The sequence below is a fragment of the Fukomys damarensis genome, unplaced genomic scaffold, assembly GCF_012274545.1.
Source record: "Fukomys damarensis isolate Sample0158 unplaced genomic scaffold, DMR_v1.0_HiC HiC_scaffold_33, whole genome shotgun sequence".
Taxonomy (NCBI): domain Eukaryota; kingdom Metazoa; phylum Chordata; class Mammalia; order Rodentia; family Bathyergidae; genus Fukomys; species Fukomys damarensis.
This window is the reverse complement of record NW_022900945.1, coordinates 11,694,770-11,718,949: the sequence shown is the minus strand read 5'-3', so window position 1 is coordinate 11,718,949 and position 24,180 is coordinate 11,694,770. Positions and strand designations below refer to the sequence as shown.

Sequence of the window (24,180 nt, the reverse complement as noted above, 5' to 3'; positions counted from 1 at the left end):
TTTTTTTCCCCTTACCTCTGCCCTCCCTTCACCCCCTCCTCCCCTCCCCATCTACAAACACTTTATTTTCATCTTTTCATTCTCTCACATTTTTTTCTTTTCCCTTTTTGTTCTTCCCCTACGTATCACACCTTCCCTACACCTTTAGCTCCTTTCCTCCCATTTCTAAATGTCAGTAATCTTATTAGAGTTTTGATGCTCTTAACTCGCCTCAGAAAGTAAGCACTTATTAATATTCCCGGATGCCCCCAAACAAACATCCTCTAAGAATCACAAGAGAAGTGGCCAGCAGATTGTAACCCCTTTGGTGCCATGATTCTGAAGTGACAGTCAGGATATTTCTCCCAGTCTAAAGGCAGAGACAGAGAGACTGCACTGGCCCATGTTCATCAATATGAAGAAAGCCACACATTCAGAGCCACACAGCCTGGTCCTTCTCTCATCAGCAGTAAGCACGTGCTAAGAGGAGCCCTGGCCAAGTGGGACCATCAGGGACAATGCCACCAGCAGTAGCTCAGGGTTCAACACCCTGAACCAAGGATTGGCTTTCTGAACACCTAGGTTTTAATAAACGGAACATCCACCTGTTCCTGTTTGATGAGAAGTATCTCTCAGTGGCTGTTAGAAAATAATGAAATTAGAGCCTGCAGCCAAGGCCAGCAAGTACAAAAGAAAATGATGATCAAGATGTTCAGAAGGAAAGCTGCACTGCTGGTTTCCCTCACAGCCTCTGCCCTCCCTCTCTGTTAACTCAGAGCAGGTCACCCTGGTTCCCTGAACAGCCTCAGGGAATCCCATCTCATGGCACTGTGGATGTTCAGTCTTGTGTTCACTCTGGGAGTTTCCTGAGCCCTGGGTCTGAAGAAGCCACTTTCCTTCATGCATGGAGCCCAAGAGAATGGTCTCCACTGCCTACTAACAGCAACGAAAGTTGCTAACCTCCACAAACCTGAGTTTCTTTATCTCTCACTGAGGGAGGACAGCCTATTGTACCCTGGGAGAATGAACAAAATTGAGATACACATAATATCAGATTAAGACATTTGAAGCTGCCCATGTCTGACCTGCAAAACAGCAACTGCATGTAGTTGAGTCCAATCTTCAGCTTAGGACCTGGCTCAGAGACATTTAATAGGTGACAGGAGCTCTTCGGGTTATAGATGAGTGCGGAACACATCACAAATAGCACTACGTCAGTACCGAACACTTCGGCTTCTAAGTTTGTGAAGCAAAGCACAGTCTCGCGATTCCCCGGAGGTCTAATGAACCCTAGGGCCGGGCAGTGTGCTAGGTAGTCAGAATGCAGACGCGGGGAAAGGGAAGTCTTCAAAGTCTGTGCTTCAGTGAGGGACGGAGGGGTGGTGAAGGAGGACACTGAGGTACAACAGGGGCCGAGGAGGGCCTCTGCTGAAGAAAGTGATGAAAGTCTTTCTGTGCACAGCAAGTCATTCTGGCTACGTAAAAGAAAGGGTGTTCGAGTAGCTAATGTTACTGTGCACTTTCCATGCACCAGGCACTCTCTGAGCTTTCTATGTCATTGTGTTAATCTTTCAAATAATCCCTTAAGATGGATATTATATTATCATCCCACTTTACAAATCAGAATGCTGAAGGATACAGAATTGAGGCAATTTGCTCAAGACCATGCACGGGGGAAGTGGGAGAGTTGGGAATCAAACCCAGGCCGCGGGATTAACCATGATGCCCGTGCCCTGCAGCAGGGTGAGGATGGCTGCTGACCCCACTGCATAACCCTTCTCTCCCCCACAAGACCCCGGTGGTGGGGTGCAGCAGTGACAGACGTCTTCTTTCCAATTCCTCCATTCCTTAGAGTTTCATTCACAGCACACTCATCCACCTGGAACCTTCCTCAGCCCATGATGGTGAAATGTGACTAAGACTTGCCCTTTCTCCTGAGGAAGAACCACTTTCCAGATCCCTAGAGGAGGTTCCTTACTCTTCCCAGGAAACTGCTGGAAACTGGAGGAAGGAGTCCTTCTGATTGCCCTGGGAGTGAGGGACAATTCCAGTGGCCAAAGGGTAGAGGAAATACTTTCCTTCCTCTCATTTTCCTGGCACATTCCATGCATAAGTGATGAACAGGGAGTTTGTCTCAGCGATGGAGTTCCTATTATGTGCCAGGCACTGAACTTGATGCTAAAGAGAAAAGACAGATAAGATACCTCCTCCTTTAGGAGCATAGGGCTGGGTTGAAGTTGCTCCCAGGCAATTCAGGACCACACAGTAAGTGTGACAAATAATTAGGCACACTGGGAAACGAGACTGAAGATAAGGGAACATTTGAGCCTGTACATAAGAGCCAGAAGGGCCAGGGAGTTGGCTCAATGGTTCCACCACCTGCCTTGCAAGCGCAAGGTCCCGAGTTTGATCCCCTGTACCCCCCACCCCCATGAAGAGCCAGAAAGGTGGGAGGACAACTAGCAAGGGATTATGCTGTGCAAACCAACAAAGAAGGGCGTATTCAGTGTCATAAACCACGATAGGCCAAGACTTGGAAAGGATTTGGATTTGATGACTGACCACCATAGTCTCCACAGAAGAGAAGTGACAGACTAGCTGTGGCTGGAAGTGAGAGATAGAAGCCAGAGCTTAACTGCAAAAACTTGATAGAGGGTTGAGGTTGGAGGGTGTTAGAGCCACAGGACTGACTCTAACACAGGGTGACCACCCAACCTGGTATATTGGGCTTGTCTGGGTTTTGATATTGACGGTCCTGCATCCTGGGAAACGCCTTGGTCCCAGACAAGCCTGAAGAGTCGGTCTCATTACTGCTACTAATGGAGAAGCCCATTAAAATGTTTCTACAAAAGTGATAAGAAGCATCTGTAAATAGCCCGTTACTTAGTGATGAGTAGGGTCAGAAGATTGGAGGTTGAAAGCTGACTTTCCACAAACAAGGTAATTAACTTTGTTACCTGTTTAACATATTTTACTAGTTTCAAACTAGATATTTATGGTGAGATGACATTGATTGACTGATTCATTCAAAAGACCTTTCCTGAGCACTTAATACTTCCCTGAGGTTCTGTATAACTCAGTGCATTTTCCTTAAAAGGCTACTCTGTAAGCTCACCCTAAGACCTAGGGCCATGGAAACCTGTTTTTTCTCAGTAGAATCACCTAGAATTATCCGGAATTTTCCAGTTTGATGTATCATTTCCAGTCCATGTGTTCACTGTCACTGGGGAAACGTTTTGTAGAAGGGTCCCAGGAGCAACTGTTTCCCCTGTAATGAATTGTTGTGTTGGGATTCTCATTGTAGAGCTTGGTTGCCAGGTGAAACACATGCCAAGGACCTGGTCCTCTTCTCTCTCTCTTTCCCCCGGAGGCAGGGAAGCTCACAGTTCTCCACTGACTGTGCCACACTGGCCCTCTATGATCACTGGTCACCACCAGACATTCTGGGTCAACCTAGCCCCCCAGCCAGAGGGACTCTGTGCTCTCAGTTTCCTCGGCACTGACACCCTTCTCTGAGTTGTGCAGATGCCTGAACAATGCAGACGCAGAGACTGAAGTCTGAACTGCACCTCAAGTCCATTTAGTAAGTGGTGTCAGGAAGATGACAGCGGCTGTCCCAAACACAGTGTCACCCATCTGGCAGCTGGGAAGAGCATGTACGAAGGCAAAACCACTTCCAAAGGAGAAAATGAAGTCCTTTGGCTGCATTCAGAGGCACTAATGATGTCTTGGTAGCAGACTGACTGAGAATCATACAGTTTGTGGGACCCTGATTCTGAGGGTGTGTTACAGTCATCCGAGCTGCTCCTCCATTAGACTCCTGGTGCCATTAGACTGCTCAGCAACCTGAGATGAGTGGAAACATTCACACCTTGTGGGTGAAGATTCCTGATGCAGTATTTTCATGATGTTCTCTTGGGCACAGGGTCGCTGGGCTGATCGGTCACTAAGCAGACGATGGGAAGTTTAACCTGTGGCTCTGCCTCTCAGCTTGGGGGTGGCTCTGGTGCTGAGGAAGACACAGGAGAGGAGGTGACTCCCAGAGGACTCTCCACCTTGTAAGACCTTCTCTCTTCTCTGCCTTCATCCTCGCAGCAGCCAGCCTTCTAGACTCTGGGATATTTTCCTGAAAGTCCCATTCAATGAGGAGCTCCTCCCATTGGTAGAAAATGTTCTAGTGGGTCAGTCCAGCCTTGGTATGTTTCCTCCATCCTGCTCCATAAAAAGCCTTTAATTCAGGCTGAACCGAGGGAAGGATGGTAATAGACAAGTGAGTGAAGCCAAACCAACCTCCTGCTTTTTCTGTCCTCTGAGAAAGTGAACCACCGATGACAGCCAAAGTGGACAGAGTATAATTTGTCTATAAGTCCAGCCCTGGGTATAGGTGCTTTTGGGAGGAGGGGGACTGAGCCCTGGAGACCTCTGTCATGGAGAAGGAGGCTGTGGCTATTTGCCTCAGGGCGATCTCTCAGCCCTGGGAGCCGTCATGGCTGGAGGCCAGGGCACTGCCTGGAATTAATGGCTGGCTGGGAAAGTGGCCCAGGACACAGTAAGGGCCATTAAGCCCAGCCAGTTATTAATCCCCAGTAAGAGCTTGATGCCAAAGTCATTAGAGCTGTTGGGAGGTGAAAGATGCCCAGGAAAATCCGCTGCACATGGAGGAGTTACCCAGTCTTCCTGCCCCAGAGGCTCGGAGCCACGGTCCTGCCCCCTCAAGTGGGCAGGGAGCAGGCAGGGAACCAGCCAGCTATGCAGGACATGCATGTACACACACACACACACACACACACACACGCACGCACATACACACACAGCATATTGTTTTTGTCATCCCTTCTGCACTGCTATAATTTGTAAGCATTTGCTTTCACCCCAGAACCTAGGGCAGCATGGGACTGTGAATATTTTACAATGTGTGAATGAGTCTCTCCTTCTACCACCCTTTCTCCCTCCTCTCTACCACTACTTTTTTTTTTTTTAAACAAATCCCCAAGCTTAGGGAATACAGAAGTGCGACAACTTTCATCACCACTAACCCCTCTGGGCTGTGGTGACAGGAGCAATTCCTTCTGGGGTATCATGCTCAGGAAATCAAGGTCTGATTTCTGTCACAGCCCAAGGAGCAGGAGCAGTCGGAATTCTCTCTGTGACCCGCGCGTGCCTCCAGAGCCTTTCTTGAGAGAATAGACCAGGCCAAGTCAAATTAAACTTGACACCTAAAATGCCCAGTGATGTCCTTGCAAACATTTGCAGCCTGGCAGTACCAGGCTTCACTTTTTAAAATTCTGATTTATTTGGCAGAAGGAAAGGTACCTCAGAGCATAATGCCCATTAGCTCAGTAATGAGACTGCTTTTGCTCTGGGAGCTGCCTGTTGGTCTGGAGCAAACGTAAGATATACTAAATGGCTTCAGGTGTTTTGAGAATCTCAGCATTTTCCAATCTGATGTATTCCTGCAATTACTAGGCTTTTATTAGCTGTCAATCTCAGTTCAGGCTGACACTTGGGTGCAAGCTATGCTTATTATTTAGTGTGATTCACTACAAAATTGTTACTTTTCCAAGAAGCTCCCCTTCCTTTTATTCAATGACAAGTGTACCCACCAGCCTTTAGGGCCAGGGAGTCCTCTCTGTACCCAGCAGCACTGTCTTTGTTATTTTCTCATTTCTAGGACACACTACCTAATGCCTACAACTTAAACTCACAGTTAGCAGAGGTTCAGTCCATAGTCAGCTGGCCACAAGGTAGGGTGGCCTGGCAAAGAAGCACAGTAGAGAAGTAGCTCATGGCATGGTAGTGGAAGCAGAGGGGATCAAGGGAGGAGGAGGGAGACAGACCCTTCCAGGCCACACCCCAGTGACTCTCCTCCTCCAATCAGGCTTCACTTCCAAATTACACGTAGTCATAAATTCACCAGTGGACCAAGCCACTGATTGGATCATGGGGGCATGATGCCTATCACCTCCCCAAAACCCTACCTATGAGCACATGAAGCTTTGTGTGAACATGTAGATATCAACCCTAACAGCCACCTAATCTGACTTCCACCCACAGGCTTCCTAAGGATAGACAAACTCCTCTGGCAGAGGGCAGTAGTGAGTACTGAGCCACATGTAAAATAAAGTCTTTCCTGTCGTTGGCTTTCAATCTGCTTCTTCCATTCCTCGGGTGGGCAATTTCGGGGCAAAGCTTCGTAGCTTTCCGAGTCCATGTTTTCGTCTGTATCTTAAACATAGCAAAGGTAATCGCAATGGAGGGGTTTGCCATCTCGTTACTGGCGTCTCCCTCAGCTGCTCAAGCCAAAGTTCAAAGGTCATTCTTGATAGCTGTCTGCACCCTACAGTGTGATCAGATCTCTTCTCTGACCTACATCTCCAGTGCTACCACTTCTCATCATCTCAGCCACCGCCCTCTCTCCTGGGCTCGGACAGCACTCTGAGCTCTTCACTTCCCTTCTCTCATCCTCTCCCTCCCCCATATCCTTATTGCTTAGGCCTGGAGTCATCTTTAACATGTGAATCAGGTCATTTCATTCTTCGGCTTAAATCTTCTAGTGGTCTCTTCCTATTGCACCAGCAAGAAGAAACCAGCTCTAAATCAAACCCAGTAGCATAGCCTGAGACCCGCAGTGCCTGTTACCTATCCCCGGAGACCTGCATGTTGGCTGATCAACCAAGTCTCTCCCCTCCCCCTTCACGCCTCCGGGTGTTACCCCAACCTGCCTTCCTGCTTGCAAGGTCTCCCTTCACCTCTGGATCTAAACCAGTTACCTTTCCCATCTCCTGTTGTTGTAGGGCCAGGAGAGTTGGAACTATAGAGATGCACCACACTCTGAATTGAACAGAGTCCTCTGTTACCATAGCCGGTGATGGAGAACGGCTCATGCCAAAAGACATTCTCGACAAAGGAAAGGCAGTTTGCAGGGTCCTTCTAAGGGCTCTTCTTGTTTGGGGAGGGCTCAGGGAGAGGTGGAGCCCAAGTGGAATTTCATAGGAGCAGAACTTTGCTAAGCTAGAGGGGGTCTGGGAAGTTGCACACAGTTAAGTTAAAACAAAGTATCACACAGGTGCAGCAGTCTTCTGTTTACAAGGCAGCAAAGATAACACAGGTGCAGACTGCTCTACCGAAAGGTCACAAAGATAACATATAGTTGCAGACTCACGCAGGTTGAGGTGGTCTGTTATACATTAACTGAGGGGCCTCCCAAGGGGGAAGGGGAAAGTGACCACCCGGAATCACTGGACTTTACACAAATGGACTCAGGTTGGCTAGCATGCTGTCACTCTCTCCAGTTATCCAGGCTTAGTTTCCTTTTCTTTAGCTGTGTATCACTGTCTAAAGTAATCCTAGCTATTGGTTTTGTCCATGCCTTTATTATTTTTCCTGCTTCTTAGGGTAATTTCCACAAAAGGAAGGACTTTTCCTATTCATGCAGTATTGTCAGCCCCAAATAAATGAATGACAGAGCATGGAAAACACACCACAGTGCTTGGTACCCCAAGAATGTGAAATAGATGTGTGTGCTGTATTTAACCATCACCAGTGCGCTGGTGACCACTTCCTGACATTTTTTGACTAGGTGACTAGGTGTTATTTCCTAAAGCATAGTATTTGGAACTTTGTGCACATTTCAGAACCACTGTCAGCACTAGACTTTCAAAGAGAGGCCCAGGAAATCCCATTTTTAACAGTTAATTACATTCTATTTTTTAAAATGTGTTTTTAACAGCTTCACTGGTACATAATTTTCATACCATAAAATTGACCCATTTTAAACATGAGTTGGGCAGCCATCAGCATAATCTAATTTTAGACTATTTCTATCACGCTGGAAACAAATTTCAAATCCATTTGTGGTCACTCAATTCCATGCCCAGCCCTATGTAACCACTGAGTGATTTGTTGTCCCTAACGAGTAGCCTTTCCTGGGGGGCACTTCACATAAATAGACTCATACAACATGCAATAAATAGTCACCCTTAACTGAAGTTTTGCTTTTTGCAGCTTCGATTATCCATGGTCAGTTGTAGTCCGAGAATACTAAATGCAAAATTCCACAAATAAACAATGAGATTGTGCGTCTTTCTGAGTAGTACGATGAAATCTTGTGCTGTCCCGTTTCTATCTGCCTGGGAAATGAGTCATCACTCTGCTCAGGGTCCCCACACTGCCTATCCTAGCGGATCACTAGTCACTCAGCAGCAGTCTTAGTTGGTTACTGGACTGACCATCAGGATGGCGGTGCTTGGGCTCCAGGGACCCTGCCTAGTATCTTAAAACCATCACATCACGATACCTGCATTGTCCTCTTCCCTTCCTCTTATCGCCAACGCCAGGTACCATCTCACATCACAAGAAGGGCAGATATAATGCATGAGCTATTTTGAAAGAGCGAGATCAGATTGATGTAACTTTTGTAGCGGCATGTTATTATTATCCTATTTTATTATTCTTGCTAACCTCTGACTGTACTTACTTTAGAACTTAAACTGTATTTAAAAACGTAAAGGTCTGCATGGACAGGAAAAGTGTAGTGTACACAGGTCTCCATGACTTCAGGAATCCGCTGGGCTATGCCCTGGGAAGCGTATGTATCCCTCATACAAAAGGGTTGGTTATTGTGTCGTCTTCTGTGTCTGGCTTCTTTCACTTAGCATAATACTTTTGAGATTTATCTATGCTGAAGCATACATTAGTGTTTGAAATCTCAGAGGTGACCTAGGCCAGTGATTCTCACTGTGTGATTCCCTAGCCAGCAGCGGCAACAGGCTCAGGAAACCTGGTGGAAATGCATATTCTCAGGCTTCACGCCACACCTACAGAATCAGCTGCTGGGGTGGGGCCCACAGTGTGTGTTTTGAAGAGCTCTGTGGGGACACTTGATTCATCCTCCACAGTCAGAACCACTGTGCTACATTCATTCCCTCATCTTACAGAGAAGCTGAAGCTCAGGGCATTGTGGGATGCGTTCTAGGTCACATCCTGCAGGGAGCAGCTGGGCTGAACCCCAGGTCTCTTCACTCCTGAAAAGATACAAAGATCCACCTACATCCTTAGTTAGACTGGTCCAAGTGAGTGGAGGCTCCCTGAAAACAAGTCATGAGTGAATGGTACACTTGAGATGGCGCCTAAAAATGAAAGTGGTTTTGCAGAGATAGATGAACAATAGATGATTTGACCAGCCACCCTCAACTGGCAAGGCCACTGCCTCCTTACTTGGGGGTAAGCAACTGGAAGTAGCTAGAAAATGCCTCTATCTCCAGCTACAAGGAAGATGCGGGACACATCTCTGTGTGGCTGGGCAGGACACTGGGCCTCCTCATGCCAGCTCAGCCCTCCCAGGTGGGCCCATCAAGACCCTCCTTACTACTGAGGAAAGCACCTTCTGTAGGAATAGGGTTTTTGCAGGTGTGAGTGATGTATAAATCAAGATGAACGCATCCTGGATTAGGACAGGCTCAGTCCAGTCACTGGCAAAGCTGGAAGAGGAGACAGAAACCCAGAGTGTTCCCTGGCCACCACCGGAAGCTGAAGACACAGGGATGGGTTCTTTCCTGCAGCTTTCAAAGGGGAGAGGGTTGTGTCCACCCTTTAATTTCAGATTTCTAGTCTCCAGATGTGTGAGAGTAAATTCCTGTTGATGTAAGACATGAAGCCCGTGGTAATCTGTCCCGGTGGCCCTGAGATACTCTGCAGCCACTGAGGACCCTCTGCCTACCCTTCGCTTCCTTTCACTCTCCCTCCATTCTCTAGCTCTTTTGGCTGTGCATCTCCTTTCAGTTCCTGCCAGCGCAAGGGCTGGCCCTTGCCTCTGCAGTGATTCACACACTTGACTCCTTAGTCCCTATTCATCTCTAGTCACAGCTCCAAAGTCACCTCCTTCAAGAGATCCTCCCTGACTGCCTCTCCCACTTATTCTATGACAGAGACATTAAACACTCAGATCACCGATGAAGTGTTTAACTACGATGTCAGTGTGTGGAAGGCACACAGTGCATGCATCCAGCAAGTGTTAAGAGGTAGAGAGTTCTTACAGGGGTGTAGGCAGCCCATTTACAGGATGAGCCCACACTAGAGCTGATTCTTCTTGGGAGTCCTGTCTGGCTCACCTCACCACCTCCCCCAGCTCCCCATGAGGTTTCCTTTGAAGGTCATTCTGCAATTGCTTCCTCTAGGAGATTGGACAGAGAGGTCCCATGTGCTCATTAAAACAAACAAAAAGCTGCATTGCCCCAGACGAGCCTGATTCCATAGAACTGTCGCCTTTGGCCTCTGCTGTGTTGGAAAAGGGGCCTGGAGACATCCTGGCCTCAAACCTGAGAAGATAACTGAGAACTGAGGCTCAAAGGCCCGGGAATTATGAGGACTTGGAGTTTCATAGAGAGCTGAATCAAATGTGGGGAGAGGCTGAGACTTCAGCTCCTGTCCCTTGTTCTATTCTCCACACCAATCAGGGTAGCCCCTAAAATGCACATCCAATTAGGAGCCCCATCCTTTAAAAGCCTCTTTCAAAGCCTCCTGTTGCTTGAGGAAGTGGTCTTTGTGGTGGTTCACCCTCTATCTCTATCACCTGCTACTTATCTCTAAATTTCACCCATGCTCACTTTGACCTGGTTACCCTCATGGTACAATGCATAAGGCTCTGCCCTCCCAGAACCCGAGTGTCCTCGACTGTAAACCAGAACAGCAGCACTTACCTTGTAGAGTTACTTTGTCACTCAACTGAGATGATGCTATCGAAGATTCCCCTCCACACTTCCTCCCCCATCTCTAAGCTTGTAACTTCTTCATCTCCCCTTCGGAGCATCACCAGAGAGTCTTCCCCAAACTTCACATCCTCAGGGAGCCTTCTCTGAACTCTCCGACTAGCTTAGCATCCTGTCTCCCTTTGTGACTCTTACATCTATAATCCCTGGCTCGACGCTGCTTTCCCCCACACCATCCAAAGGTTCTTGTGTGTGTGGGTTGAAGTTACTACAATATCTCTAGGACCTACTGCACAGTGATACTCACTAAACATTTGTTGTATGTATGAGGAGCAAAATTAGTTAATGCAAGTTAGGGGACCATTTAAGAGTCAGAACCTCTCCTGTTTCCATTTCTAGTTGATAAACCTGGGTGCAGACTAAGAGACAAATCCACCCAAACTAGAATATGTAATTTGGGACAGGCACTCATTTTCTTATGGACGGCAAAGTAACACAGACTAAACCAGTACCCTGCAACCTGGTGTCTATTTATTTTCTAAGCATAAGGCAGTTTCCGGAATGAGCGACCATGTGAGGAAACTGATGACTGCAAGCAGCACAAGATGGGATTACGTCAGTGTGGACACTGGTTGTCCAGCTCATGGTGAGTTTATTGAACTTCCTAGTGGACTCTGGGGCTGGAACCCGGTCGTCAGCAACCTGGATAAAAAACTCAGGGCCCCACCTGGAAACACAACGAGTGAACAAATTCATAATGTTCCCCTTGGTCAAATTCAGTAAATTAAATACCATCTTGATGAGCTACTAGACATTAGCTAAACATACAAAGCCTGCGGCTAGGGCAGCACTGTTGATGAAGGCACAGCCTCTTCCACTCCAGGCACTGACAGGCATTAGCATGACCGGCACACTGAAGATGCACTTTCCCACCTGCTTTAACCTTGCTAAATGTGGTTCATTCTCTGGGCCTCATAGTGGCTTGCTCTGGATCAGTTAACAATCCCATTTTCTTCTTTCTCCTTGTTTTTTGCTCAGCACGTAGTTATTAAGCACCTACTGTTTATATCATGGGGCATGTTGGGCAGACTGCCCAGTTCACAATTGTCTTTATTCCTCGGCAATAGGAGATTGGCTGTAGCATACTATGAAGCTCGTTTCTGGCAGGAAGAGGCAGACATCCCTGTTCCTTCAGAAGCCTGGGAGTGAATGAAAGCAGATGGGACTGACAGCTTAAGAGATTTTCAGTGTTTCATAGCCAGGCATGGTGGTGCCTGCCTGTAACCCTAGAACTCAGAGGCTGAAGCAGATCACTGTGTTCAAGGCCAGCCTGGGCTGTGGAGTGCAGTCAAATCCAGCCTGAACTATATCACGAGACCCAGACTCCAAGGGGACTGAGGGCGATTCAAGATTTAGAAAAATTTCTATATTTATTTTCTTTTAGAAACAGGGAAGGTTTTTACTCATTCTTTTTTTCTGGGTACTCTTCTTTTAGCTCCATCCACGTACATTCGAGCTATCTTCAGATTCTGCTCAGCATAGTAACTGATCCGTAACTCTGTGGAAACCTTCAGGAGCTGCACTGCTGGCTTCAGCTGTCTATACCACGAGGCATTTCCCTTATTTTAGTTTTTCCTTTGTCTGATGGCTCTATTTGTATTGATGGTGCCTATAAAGCCAAATCTCACAAAGGCTCCCGTGAAAATAACGATGGCATTCTGAGGGATGAGGCAGGAGGACTGCAAGTTTGAATTTAGCTTGGGAAGCTTGGAGAGACCCTGTCTTAAAATAAAAAATTTGAAAAGGGCGAGGGATGTAGCTCAGAACAAAAGCCCTGGGTTTAATCCCCAGTACTGGAAAAAGCAAACAACAATAACAATAACAGTAACAATAACAATCCTTACTGTCTTAGTCCTGAGGCAAATCTTTAAGAGCCATATTTCTGCTTTGGTTTATATTTGGGGAGACAGCGGCTCAGGGGCTAAACTGCTTGAGGTGCCAGAGTTTCTGAGGCATGGCTTGTGTGGGCACCTAGGCAAATGGCAGCCAACACAATGTGCAAAGCAAAATGAGTGGAAGGATTGGGCAGAAAAGGAAGATTGGAGAGCCTTATAAGCAGGTAAAAGAAATCCGGAGGAGGGAAGGATTATTGGGTGATACAAATGGCAGGAGAAATTAGAAAGCATGAAGAATTGTAGAAAAATTAGAAGCGCTGAGAAGACACAGTGACTATAAAAACTTTTGAGTTGGAAAGGTCAGAGGAACCTTAGCAGGATAGCCTGGAATTCAGGTGGAGTTCAGTGCAAGAGTGAACATTTTCAGCACTCCAAGTGCTTGAAATACACACATATTGCATTACAATAAGTGACGTTCATACTGGCCACCCTAAGTCATCAATAAATGCTTAAATGAAGTTAAGCTTTGTTCACCTAGGTAGGGAAGTATAAAATCAATCTGAACTTTCCAAAATAATTTAGACAAATAAGATCTGGTGCTAAAAGGAACTGTGCTCCTGTTATTTTAAGCCTCATTTGCTTGTAAAATTCATTCCTCAACCATGCTTCAAAACGAGGTGCTACACTATTTGAAAAGTTATTGCTGGAGGGAAAATAAGCTTTTCTTTCATCATTCAGGTATGGTAGAGATGACTAACTTTCCACCAAAATGCAGAGTCAAGACAGAAGTGGCTGCTCAGTCAGTGTGACTGTTAATCCTGAGTTTTCAACTTCATTAGATTGAGAAATGCATAGTAGATTTATTAGAGCACTCTCTTGGATATATCTAGGTGGGTCATGGTGGCCTGGCCTTGGGTCATATAGCTGATCTATCACTTGTTCTTTTCTGGCTCTGTTCCCTTCCTCTGCTTTCTGGTTGCCATGAACTGAGTACCTCTTCTCCACCATGCCCTTCCACCATGATTGCCCAGGTGTGGAGCCTGTTTGACCATGGACTGAATCCCCTGAACTGTATGTAAGTCTAATAAACCTCTCTTCCTTTAAAATGTGGGTATTGGGTATTACGTCTAGCAAGCAGAAAGCTAACTAAGATAGTCAGGGACTACAGTTCCAGTCCCCATACTACTAGGAAGAGCTGGATGCCTCCCAGTGGAGCTGAACAGAGATCATTGGGAGATTTAAACAGCAGGTGCATCTCCAACTCTTCCCCTTTCTGATTCCTTTATCTATATGGTACCATGATTTTGGATGTGTTGAAGATGGCAGAGCTAAAGATCAAAAGGGACTGAGTTAATGACTACTGCTTTGAAGAGATATTGGGAGCTCCCACTTCTTTGGCTTATGAACAAGAAAAAACTGTCTCATTTTTTTAGCTAGCGTACCTTTTGGGGGGCATTATGTGTGACATCAAACACTTTAACTATAATTACTATACCAGGAACTCAGGACAATTCCTTTCTTTTCTACTTATTGCAGTAAGAGGCTAAAATGCAAGCGGCATGTTTTATTTTTTTCCCCCAGAGTACAGTTTTGATCGAATTACACAAGCTCAATGATTTTCTTTAACTTCTGATCATCTATAGGGGGGAAACTACACCTCTAAAAGTAGCTCTTCGTAGCTGATTCATTTCAAGAACTCTTATATTCTGAAACTTGACCACCATTCGTATCTCCAAATGTGCTTGGTCCTAGCCTTTCCATGGAAGAGTTTTCACATGGAACACACTTTTGGCTGTCCCCACTCCAGGTGAGGGCCAACCTGCCACTAATTTAGGTCTTACGTGAGGGCCACTTACCCAAGAGTCATCCATAATAAAGGTTGTTTGGTTTTAATCCAATCACTTACCAACTTCTGACCTTGGACAAGTATTTTAACTTCCCTATGTCTTTGTTTCATCATCGATGAAACAGTAGTAAAGCGAGCGTATCTTGTCACCAGTCCCAACCATTCCTGAGTCACTTCCTTAGGAGGCATGGTCATGTTTAATCTGTGTCCCCCACACTATCCCACCAAAGGGACTGAAGTAGGGAAGAGGCCCAATAGTTGCTGATTGAATGAATGGATATATGAATTGCTAATGGGGCAGGAAATGGATTTCCCCTCTGGTCAGAGAACTAGAATGATTCTTTCCCCCAGCCTGAACTCTAATCGCATAATGCTAAGACCTTTTATTAAGGTCCTGAAGTTTCAGAGAGGCTTCCATCATTTTGCTAACCTCCAGTGAAACTGTCTACCCTGTGATTGTGGGTACTAGATTTACTAGGAAGTTTTTGTTTGCATTTCAAAGGCACAAGACTGGGAGAGTCCTGTGGCTGAGATAAGCACTCGGTCACTTGTTTTTCTTCTTATTCCTGGACATACCCGAGATGTTGCAGACAGGAAACGCATTGAGAAGACAGAAGGGTTAAGAAAATGTGAGGCTGCAAGAACTAAATGTCCTTCAGGGCTAACAGTGCAGAAGGTGCAGGGCAGAGGCCGCCCAACAGCGCTGTTAAATGCAGGCTGTATTCCCCACTGGTCTGGCACGGGTCCTTCTTCAGCTGCTCTGGGGGCTGATGTAGCGTTTGTTTAAAAAATAAGACTGACTTAGGAGGGACAGCAGAGCCGTAAATCAGCCTTTTGTCAAATGCAGGCTCTCACATGTCTCTAAAGAATCAAATTTTAAAACTATTAGAACAATGAAACTTGCCTCCCCTGTCCCTCCCTCCCTCCCTTCCTTGGGTACCTAGAGTCTTCATACTAAGCTACATTTCTAATCCTTTTTTGGTTTTATTAAGTTGCTAGTTTGCTCAGGCTGGCCTCAAACTTGCAATTTTCCTGCATCAGCCTCCCAGAGAGCTGGGATTACAGGCATGTGCCACCAAACAGGCTTCCCCTCTTCTTTTCTGATTATATTTTCACGAGTCCATGTCTGCAGTATATAGTTGGTCCATGTTCATCACACATCATGATGCTCTTTACATCCCTTCTTTCCTTCACCTTCCTTCCATCTCTGGATCCCCTTCCCTTTTGCAAAAGATCTCCCTATTTCCTATTATCTTTTTTTTATTTTGCTTTTTGTTTCTATTTTGAGTTTCTCATTAAGAGAACCCGTGCACTGTTTAAGCTTGCGTGTCTGATTTCTTTCCTCTTTTCTTTCAGTAGTATCTGGCATTAAGTTATCCCACTACCTAATGGACTTCCCCCCGGAAGAGCTCAGGAGCCTCACCAACAACACCCACAAAGCTGAACCCATCCTCAGTCTCCTCAAATCCTTCTCTCCTCCCTCCAAGCAGCAAAGGCCCCAATTCTAGCCAGGCAGCAGAGCCGTGAACCCAGCAGTCAGCCACCCACCCTCCCCTCCCACCTCAGCCACGCCTGCTCTCCTCCATCCTCTGCTGCTCTCAGTTCCGTTCACTGTTCTCCATTCCCGCTGCCAACACCGCAGTGCAGCCTCTCGCCACTGCCACACCTGAACAATCCCAACTCCGTTACGGGGGTGGCTCACTTGCCAGCGTTCCTTGCTAGACTCTAGACAACTTGGAGTTGTTAGCTACAGCTTAGCACAGTGTCTGGCACACAATAAATGCTCCGTCTCCCACACAGGTGCCTGGCAGTCAGAGGGAGGCCAATGGGGAAAGCCAAGTCCTCACCCTCGCTTCCAACAGAAGGGCCCTTGGTCTGGTACAGCCTCATTTTCATGGACGAAGGAACGAATGAACAGGTTTCAACCATACTCAGTGTAAAGGATGACACTGATCTTTATTGTAAGTGACTAAAGGGCAGGGGACTTATCTTTTGGGGTTAATTACATTGTAGAACAGCCAAAGGACCATGAGCGACTGTGCATTGGCAGCTGGAGTGGGCACTGGTCACTTGCCTCTATGTAATTAGCATTCTCTGCTTTCTGGGTTTGGAGTGGAAGTGAACGGCCTCTTCCATCAGCACAACCCCTCCCGGAGTCCTCCATCCCCTGAGGCAAAGACTCTCAACTCAAGAGTATGCTCCAGCCAGGTGTGGAACACTCTCACCTGTAATCTCAGCACTCTGGGAGGCTGAGGCAGGAGGATTGCACATAGAAGCTCAGCTTGGGCAATTTAGTGACTTAGCAAGATCCTGTATCAAAGTAAAAAGAGAGAAAAGGGCCAGAGATGTAGCTCAGTGGGAAAGAACTGGGTTCCATCCTCAGTACAAAATAAAGTATGTCTCACAGCATGTCCTTTGTATCTAACAAACATCCACCCATCCATCCATCCACTCACGCACACACTGAGGAGTTGGACAGTGAAGTGGTTAGATAAGCAGAACACGTCCTGCAGCTGACAGCGGCTGTCCTCTTAGGGTCACACTGCCCCGTCACATACGGAGCCAGGGCCCCATGTCCCCTAGTTGCTAAGGTTGGCAAACCTCTCTCTGCGACATTGCCACAGGCCAGCGCCAAGACCGGGATCCGGCCCCTGAGACAAATTCCTCCTCTCAGCTTTGCAAAGAGTCAGCACAGCCAGGGTACATTTGTGTGCCTTTGATTTTATTTTGAATATGACACATTATAACTTGACAAAAGTTATTTTGTAAGCAATGCCAAAACAAAATTTGGCAGTCACCCGAGGTAGGAAGGGGTTAGTCCTCGTCCTCTTCCTCGGCCATCGCCGACGCCTCCGCGGAGGCCTGGCTGGTCTGCTCTTTGTTCTTAATGAACAGCTCGGTCTCGTCCGAAGAGTCCTCGTCACGCAGCTTCTGCACCATGCTTTGCCGGCGCATGGCGCTGAGAGGCTTGCTCACGTCCCGGAGCCACGGCGGCCGCCAGAGCCTGGCGGAGCCCTCCTCACTGTCCTTTTCCCGGGTGGAGCGCTTCCTTCGCCACCCGAACAGGCCCTTTGCCGGCCTTTCCTTGCCTGCCCTCGCGGCTTTTCTGCGGTACCAAGTCTCGATGAGGCTGAAGATGACGATCAGGAGCATCACGAACGCCATCATGGATATCGCCACGATATGTTTGAGGTTGTATCTGTGGCCCGGAAGATCCTGCGCGTTGTCCCTCAGCCCCGCCTGCTCCTTCTGATGGCCCGAGGCCCCCGCGCTATCGCTGATGTAGGTCTCGCCCTCCTCCCACTGCTTGGTGTCCCACCGGGCCTGGGCCTCCTTCTCCTGCTGCTGCTTGCTGAACAGCTTCATCAGGAGGCCCGTTCTCGAGAGGAGCTTGGCACAGGCCAGCTGCAGGTGGGGCTCGGAGCAGTCCATTTTCAGAGTGCGGATCAGGTAAGAAACGAACCTCCTCACCTCCTTGTTGGGGATGAGGATGTGAAACTGCTGGTTTAGCTGGGTTTCAAGCTCATCGCTGGGGGACGGCAGCAAGGGGACCGAGGTTTCTGGAGGCGGCTGCTCCGAGCCGGTGCTGTTGTACTCCCAGTGCGTGTCACTGGTGTGCTCATCGGTGTGCTCATCGGTGGGCATCGGGGTGAGGGCAGTCACGGCAGAATCCGTGGCTGGAACGGGCGAGTTTGTGGTAAAAACATGATTTTCAGCGGCGTTGCCTGCAGTAAGGGTTTCTACAGCAGCGCTTCCTGCAGAGGGTTGGGCAGGAGCATATAATTTGGGGGAAGGATGCTCCTGAGTGCGCAGGTCTCCTGAGGAGGAGAGGAGCCCTTTAAAGGGGGAATGGATGAGGCTCCTCAATGCCGAGAACAGAGGCCTCTCTGCCATCTTCAGTCCCCTGCGTGTGTCTTCCTTTGTGAGCTGCTCCCTGGGGTTGGCCTCAAGTGTTCTGGGGGCCTCGGGTGTTGAGTGAGTTTGATGAACGCCATGACCATTTTTGGAACCTAAGATTGGTTTAATAGGTTTCGTGTTTTTAATTTTGGTACTGGCATGTTCTAAAATCAAAATGCTCCTGGTGAGCTCTCTTGCTTGGTTCCTCGCCCCTTGTAGGGCTTTGGCAGAGGCGGAGATGGCAGATCCTCCCAGCAGGGGAGCCTGCAGGGAGGAAGACCTGGGTGCTTTTTCTTCTGTACGAAGTGGGTTCCCGGCCAAGTTCCTGGGCCCCAGCGCCCCCTCTTTCTGCCCCGCCTTCCCTGTGCTGGGGCTTCTGAGGCTTTGTCCACCTGTGGCTTTTTCTGCCAGTAGCAGGGTGTCCTGCTTCTCCCTGATCTTCTCTTTCTGCCTTTCCTTCAGCAGTCTTTTCTGTGTGCCCTTCGGGCCCTTGAGGACCCTGTCCACTGTCCGCAGCCTTTTGCTTTCGTGCTGATCTTCTACCAGGCTGTTTTCCTGTGCTTGAGCACTTGCCAACTTCTTGGCAACGACTTGAAAGTTGGGACTTGAAAGGCTGGACTGCATGAGCTTGGCCGTTTTCTCCTTCTTCTTAAAGGCCTCAATTTCCCGCTGAATTTCAGCGTTTAACCAATTCTGTAGGATATACAGCTTCTTCAGCTCATTTCTGTAAGCTGAAGTGCTGGGCACAGGTGGATGAGAGGGGTTTCTCACACTGTCTTTTGTGTAACCCTGGCGATGAGCTACAGTTTGTACATTTGAGGAAAAGAGCCGAATGAATGGCAACAGTGAGTCTACATCTTCTACATTTATCTCTGAGAAATAGGGCAGCATGGAATTGAGCTCTCCAACCTCTTCGTTTGCATCATTAGAGTCAAGCTCCTCATTCTCGAGGTCCGACCAGCTGACATCGCTTTGTTCAGAAGATGACTTTTCAGACTCCATCACCAGCTCGGTCTTGGTGTTCTTCCGGGCCTGTAACACCTTCATGAAGGCTCCTTCTGCGTTCCCGACTGGGGCTTCCTCCAGGCACAGTGTGGCATTACTCACACACTCACCATCACAGTGCAGCTTGACTGTCTTGCACGCAGCCTCAATATCGCTTTTAAACTGGCAGAGGCAGCAGGCCATATGCCTCGGGATGACCAATGTTTTTAGTCCCAGCGTCATCATGAGGATGTTCTCAACCACCGGAAGTGGCGTTTGTGTTGTTCCCAAGTCGAGATATCTTAAGGCTGGCAATTTAAAAAGATAGGGATCTTCAACAGTCGACAGGGGATTGTGATTGAGGATGACTGTGTGTAGAAGCGGCATCCTGTGCCATGCCCGAAATGTTCCAAAGCTAAGCTGTGTGAGCAAATTGCCACGAAGACTTAGAAACTGCAAAAACGGTAGTGGTTCAAACGTCTTTGCTTCAATAAACTGTATTTTATTGCAGGATAAATCCAAATACTGGAGGGACAGCAGGCCTTTAAAGGAATTTTTATGTAATTCAGTCAAGTCATTTCCACTGAGATTTAGTTTCTCAGCCCACTTGTATCTTGTCCAGACGTTTTCAGCAAGGTAAAAAATAGCGTTTTCTTGGAAATTGAAGGTGGTAAAGGTGGTGTTGGGCTCTAGTACAGGCACTTGGTGGAGCTGGTACTTTGGGCTGAGACCAGTACAGGACAAGGTCTCATTCTGGCAGGTGCAGAGCTCACATATACTAGTGTTCGTCCTGGCATTCTGCTTCTCTTGCACTGTGGAAGTCTTTCCTGTAGAGTTACTCACGGAATAGTCAGTGACCACAAGTTCCACATCCAAAGGCTGAACGGTGACTTCAGCCAGGCTTGGATGCTGAGCCTGCACCTGCTCTGGGTGTGTGAGCACTACGCCAGGCTGCTCTACAGGAGGAGATGCAGCTTCCCGCAAGGGCACAGAATCCTGAGCCTCTATGGTGAGTACTGCAGTTGTGAGCTCCAAAGGTTGGTCTGTGACCACGGATGATGTTGGATGCTGAGTTGGCTCCAGACCTGGAGTTACAACTTTCACCTTATGAGATGCTGGAGTTTGAACGACAGTCTCCTTAGGTGGCTCTGGAGGCTGGGATGGGGTCTCCTGCATACGTGGAGAAGGTCTGACTTTTGCACTAATTCCTGGAGTGCCGATAAGCTTCCAGTGCAAAGGTCGAACTGTGAGCAGATTGAGTTTTGAACGCTTAGTCTGAACCAAGTCTGGAGGTGGAGGTGTCACTGTGTGGTGCTTAGAAGGAGGAGCTGTAGTCTTCAGGGCAGTAGAAAATTCACTGTCTGTAGTAGGCTCTGGAATGATGGTGACTTCCATGTCCAAAGGATGAAATGAGATGCTTGGCTGCTGAGCTTGAACCTGAGCTGTTGCTGCAACTGTCAACTCAGAATGGGGTGAAGGGTGAGCTGTATTCCTGCTGGGTGGCTCACCTGGAAGCTCAGGTAGCATCATGGGCTGGGTGGGAGGAAATTCGACCTTCTCGGGAGGCTCTGGAGGAGGAGATGCGGCTGATGGCGGTGCAGGAGATGGTTCCTCTTCCTCAAGGGGTTCTGCAGGCTGAGGTGGGGTCATCTGCTCAGCTACAGAAGGTTCCATCTCATTGGGTGGCTCTGAAAGTGGATCTGCATCCTCCTCCTGGGTGACTGAAAATGGTTCTATATCCTTGGGTGACTCTGAAGGCTGGGCTGAAATGAGTCCTGAAGACTGAGCTGTGAGCTCTTGCTGGATCACAGAAACTGCTGCACCAGAGGGGTCTGGGGACATAGGCAAGTTCTTAGGCGGGTCTGAAGAATATTCCCCAGCAAGCTCTGTGGGTGCAGTTGGGACCTCTCTATCAAATGCATCCTGTTCATCCTTTACAGCAGGGTCTGGCTGTGGCATTATAGGCTCTTGATTGTCTCTGAGAGTTTCAAGCTGCTCAAGGGACACTGAGGACTGAGCTGGAGCCTCCCGTGCAGTTGAACTTTCGATTTCAACCTCTCTAGACAACAACTCTGTAGGAGTAACAACACCATGGTTCAGTGTTGGAGGCTGAACTTGATTGTCACCTAGAGGAGAGACTGTTATTTCCTCTTGTTCTGGAGGCTGAGCTATGAATTCATTAGGGAGCTCTGGAGGCTGAGCTTCAGCTTCTTGAGAGGTCAAAGATGGCTCGCCCTCCTCAGAAGTCTGTAGATTGTCAAGTGTAGTCTCCTGCTGAGGGAGTTCTAAAGATTTAGCTGGAGCCTCTGGTTGAAATTGCAAGAGCTCAGCTTCTCCGGAGGGCTCAGAAAAAGCCTCTTGCTGACTTATGGACAGTTCCACATTATTCACTGGAGCTGAAGGTTGATCTGTAGCCTCAGGGAGGACTGGGAAGATTCCCTCTTCTATGGTGGGTTCTGGGGTTATGGCAAGCTGCAGATTTGGGGGTTCACCAGTCATATGGGGCAAGTGTGGATGTTCAGCTTTGTGGTGAGGTGGAGCTGAAACTCTTTCTGCATGATTCTCTGAAAACTGAGCTGGTTGCTCAGTTTCCAGATCTTCAATGTACTCTGAGGGCTGAGCTGGGGCTTCCAACTGGCTTTCAGAAGGTGGTTCTTCTTTCCTAGAAGACTCAGAAGGCTGAGTTGGCTTTGTCTTTGTGTCAAAAAGTTCAGCCTCCACAGGAGGGCCTAGAGGCTGAGCTGGGGCCTCTTGGTGGGTTGAGGAAATTTCTAACTCTTCAGAGAGCTCTGGGGTCTGAGCCAGGACCTCTTGTCGATCTGAGAAAGGTTCCTCCTCCGCAGGACTCTCTGGAGGTTTGGTCAGGGCCTGCAGCTGGCTTGAAGGAGGTTGTGGCTTTTTTGCTGCCACTGTAGATTTGGTAACCTTCATGTCCACAGGTTTCTCTGTGACAAACGGCATGTTTGAATGATGAGCTTCACTCCTACTTTGAGATGAAGCATTTGCCTCTTGGTACATCAACAGCCTATCTATATCCTCCTCAGTACCAAGTTCATACCGAGCATGGGAATCCTGCCGGGTTACAGGAGGTTCAGCTTCCTCCGGGGCCTGTGAGAGTTGATATTTGACTTCTTGTTGACGTGAAGAGGACTGGACCTTTGCAGTCTTTGGATTTCGAGTTTGGGTCTCCAGAAGGACCTGAGAAATTCCAGTTTGTTCAGAGGGTTTTAGAGATGGGGTCAAGCCCAGGGAGGGAGCAGAGGAAGCTGGGTCATCAGAGCCCTCCGGCTGTGGCTGGGGAGGAAGGGCCCTGGCCATTTCCAGCAGGAGATCAGGCAAAGACCAGGGCTCAGTGGGCGCTGGTGGCTTGTTAGTCAGCAGGGCCCATTGCGTTTCTGGAAACCCGGCTGCCAGGGTCAGGAACCACAACAGCTTCCAGGTGAGGAGTCTGGGAACGCAGGGGCGCAACGGGAACGTGACGAGAGAATACCAGAATGAGTGGCACATGGCCACCCAGACCAGTGGAGTACAGCTGCTCTGCCTCATGGAGCAGAACATTTCTGATAGCCTCTTGCTCAGGAGCCTGGGCAACCAGGGTTGAGCTGCCCCGCCCTTCATTGATGACATCTTTGCTAAGGAAACTTGTATTACATCAGGCCCAGATGGTCTTGCATCTTTTCCCCCAGTGACCAGGTCCAACTCCCCTTCCCCAGCAGAGGTGGCAGTGGCCCCTTACAGGGCAGCCTCCCCCATCATGAGGCAGGATGTGGGGCTCAGACCAGGTGGCTCCCATCTATAGGGTAGGGTGTGGTGGACAGGACTGAGACTCTGGCTGCTCAGAATTACTGGATATTTAGTTTGGTTCTTAAAGGTTGTTACTGAATGCTGACACTGATGGAGACCTAGCCGATGACCACAGAAGTGAGGCTTTCACAGGAAGGGCTGCCCAGGTGGGAAGGCTGAGACCAATCAGACTGACTTCTTATAAGCAAGACAGGGATGCTGGGACTCAGCTGGGACTTCTCAGGGTCTCAGCCTTCAAGGCTGTGAAGCAGGAGAGCATTTCTGGTCAGGGTCTCTCTGCCCCTTCTCAGGTTTCCTTTGAGCACGGCTGGTAACGTTCACCCCAGGGTAGAACCCACAGGGAGCACAACAGTGGCCATCCGACAGTGCTGCCCCTTCCAAGGCTCACGTGAAATCAGCTGAGTATTATATAGGCCACATTCATCCAGCGTATCAATGCTGTGAAAATAAAGACTACATTCCCGATTCAGTGGAGTTTATCTGGATGATCCTCTCTGACCAGAGGAGTAATCTGGCAGCTCTCAGCATTGTAGGTTGTTCGGGGCAAAGGCTGCATGTCACTGCCTGTGACTGCTCCCAAGACAAAATTGCCATGGGGTGGGTCTGGAAAAGCAGCTTCCTGCCACAGGACTTTTGGGCCCTTTGAGCATTGCTCGCGGAGTACATTTGGATGACCTGGAAACCAGGATGGGCCACTGTGGCATTTGGGAGAACCCAGATGAGTGTAGAAGCCGAACTGGGAGAATGCTGTGAACAGAGTATGAAGCAAGCCCTCGGCCGAGGGTCCAGAGCTCTGCTCCCGCACAGGCAAGATTTTGTCACTCACAGTGGGGACTGCAAGAGGTGTCAACTGTGCCTGCCAGGTAAGCCTTCGATGAAATGATTTTCAAGGCAATCGTCCGTGCTGCGCCCTTATATGGAGACAGCAGGGCTGACAGAAAGGACACCGGAAGAGGGAGGAGAGGAGTTCGGGCTGATCCTATGTGCTCACAGGGTCTGAGTAGGAAGGTCACCTCTGGGAGACGGCCAGGAACCTCAGCTTTACTAAGATGTTCAGGGCTCTCTCCCA

The 24,180-nt window shown here is 48.4% G+C and overlaps 2 protein-coding genes across 2 annotated transcripts in view; both read right to left on the bottom strand.

Moving 5' to 3' along the window:
- St6galnac5 (ST6 N-acetylgalactosaminide alpha-2,6-sialyltransferase 5) overlaps positions 1 to 24,180 on the bottom strand; it is a 125,348-nt gene that overhangs the window by 22,987 nt on the left and 78,181 nt on the right. The window lies entirely within an intron of this gene.
- Positions 17,038 to 22,934, bottom strand: LOC104848945 (leucine-rich repeat-containing protein 37A3). Its single transcript, XM_010605159.3, has one exon. It carries the CDS (start codon positions 22,932 to 22,934, stop codon positions 17,241 to 17,243), a length of 5,694 nt encoding a protein of 1,897 aa, XP_010603461.1. The 3' UTR covers positions 17,038 to 17,240.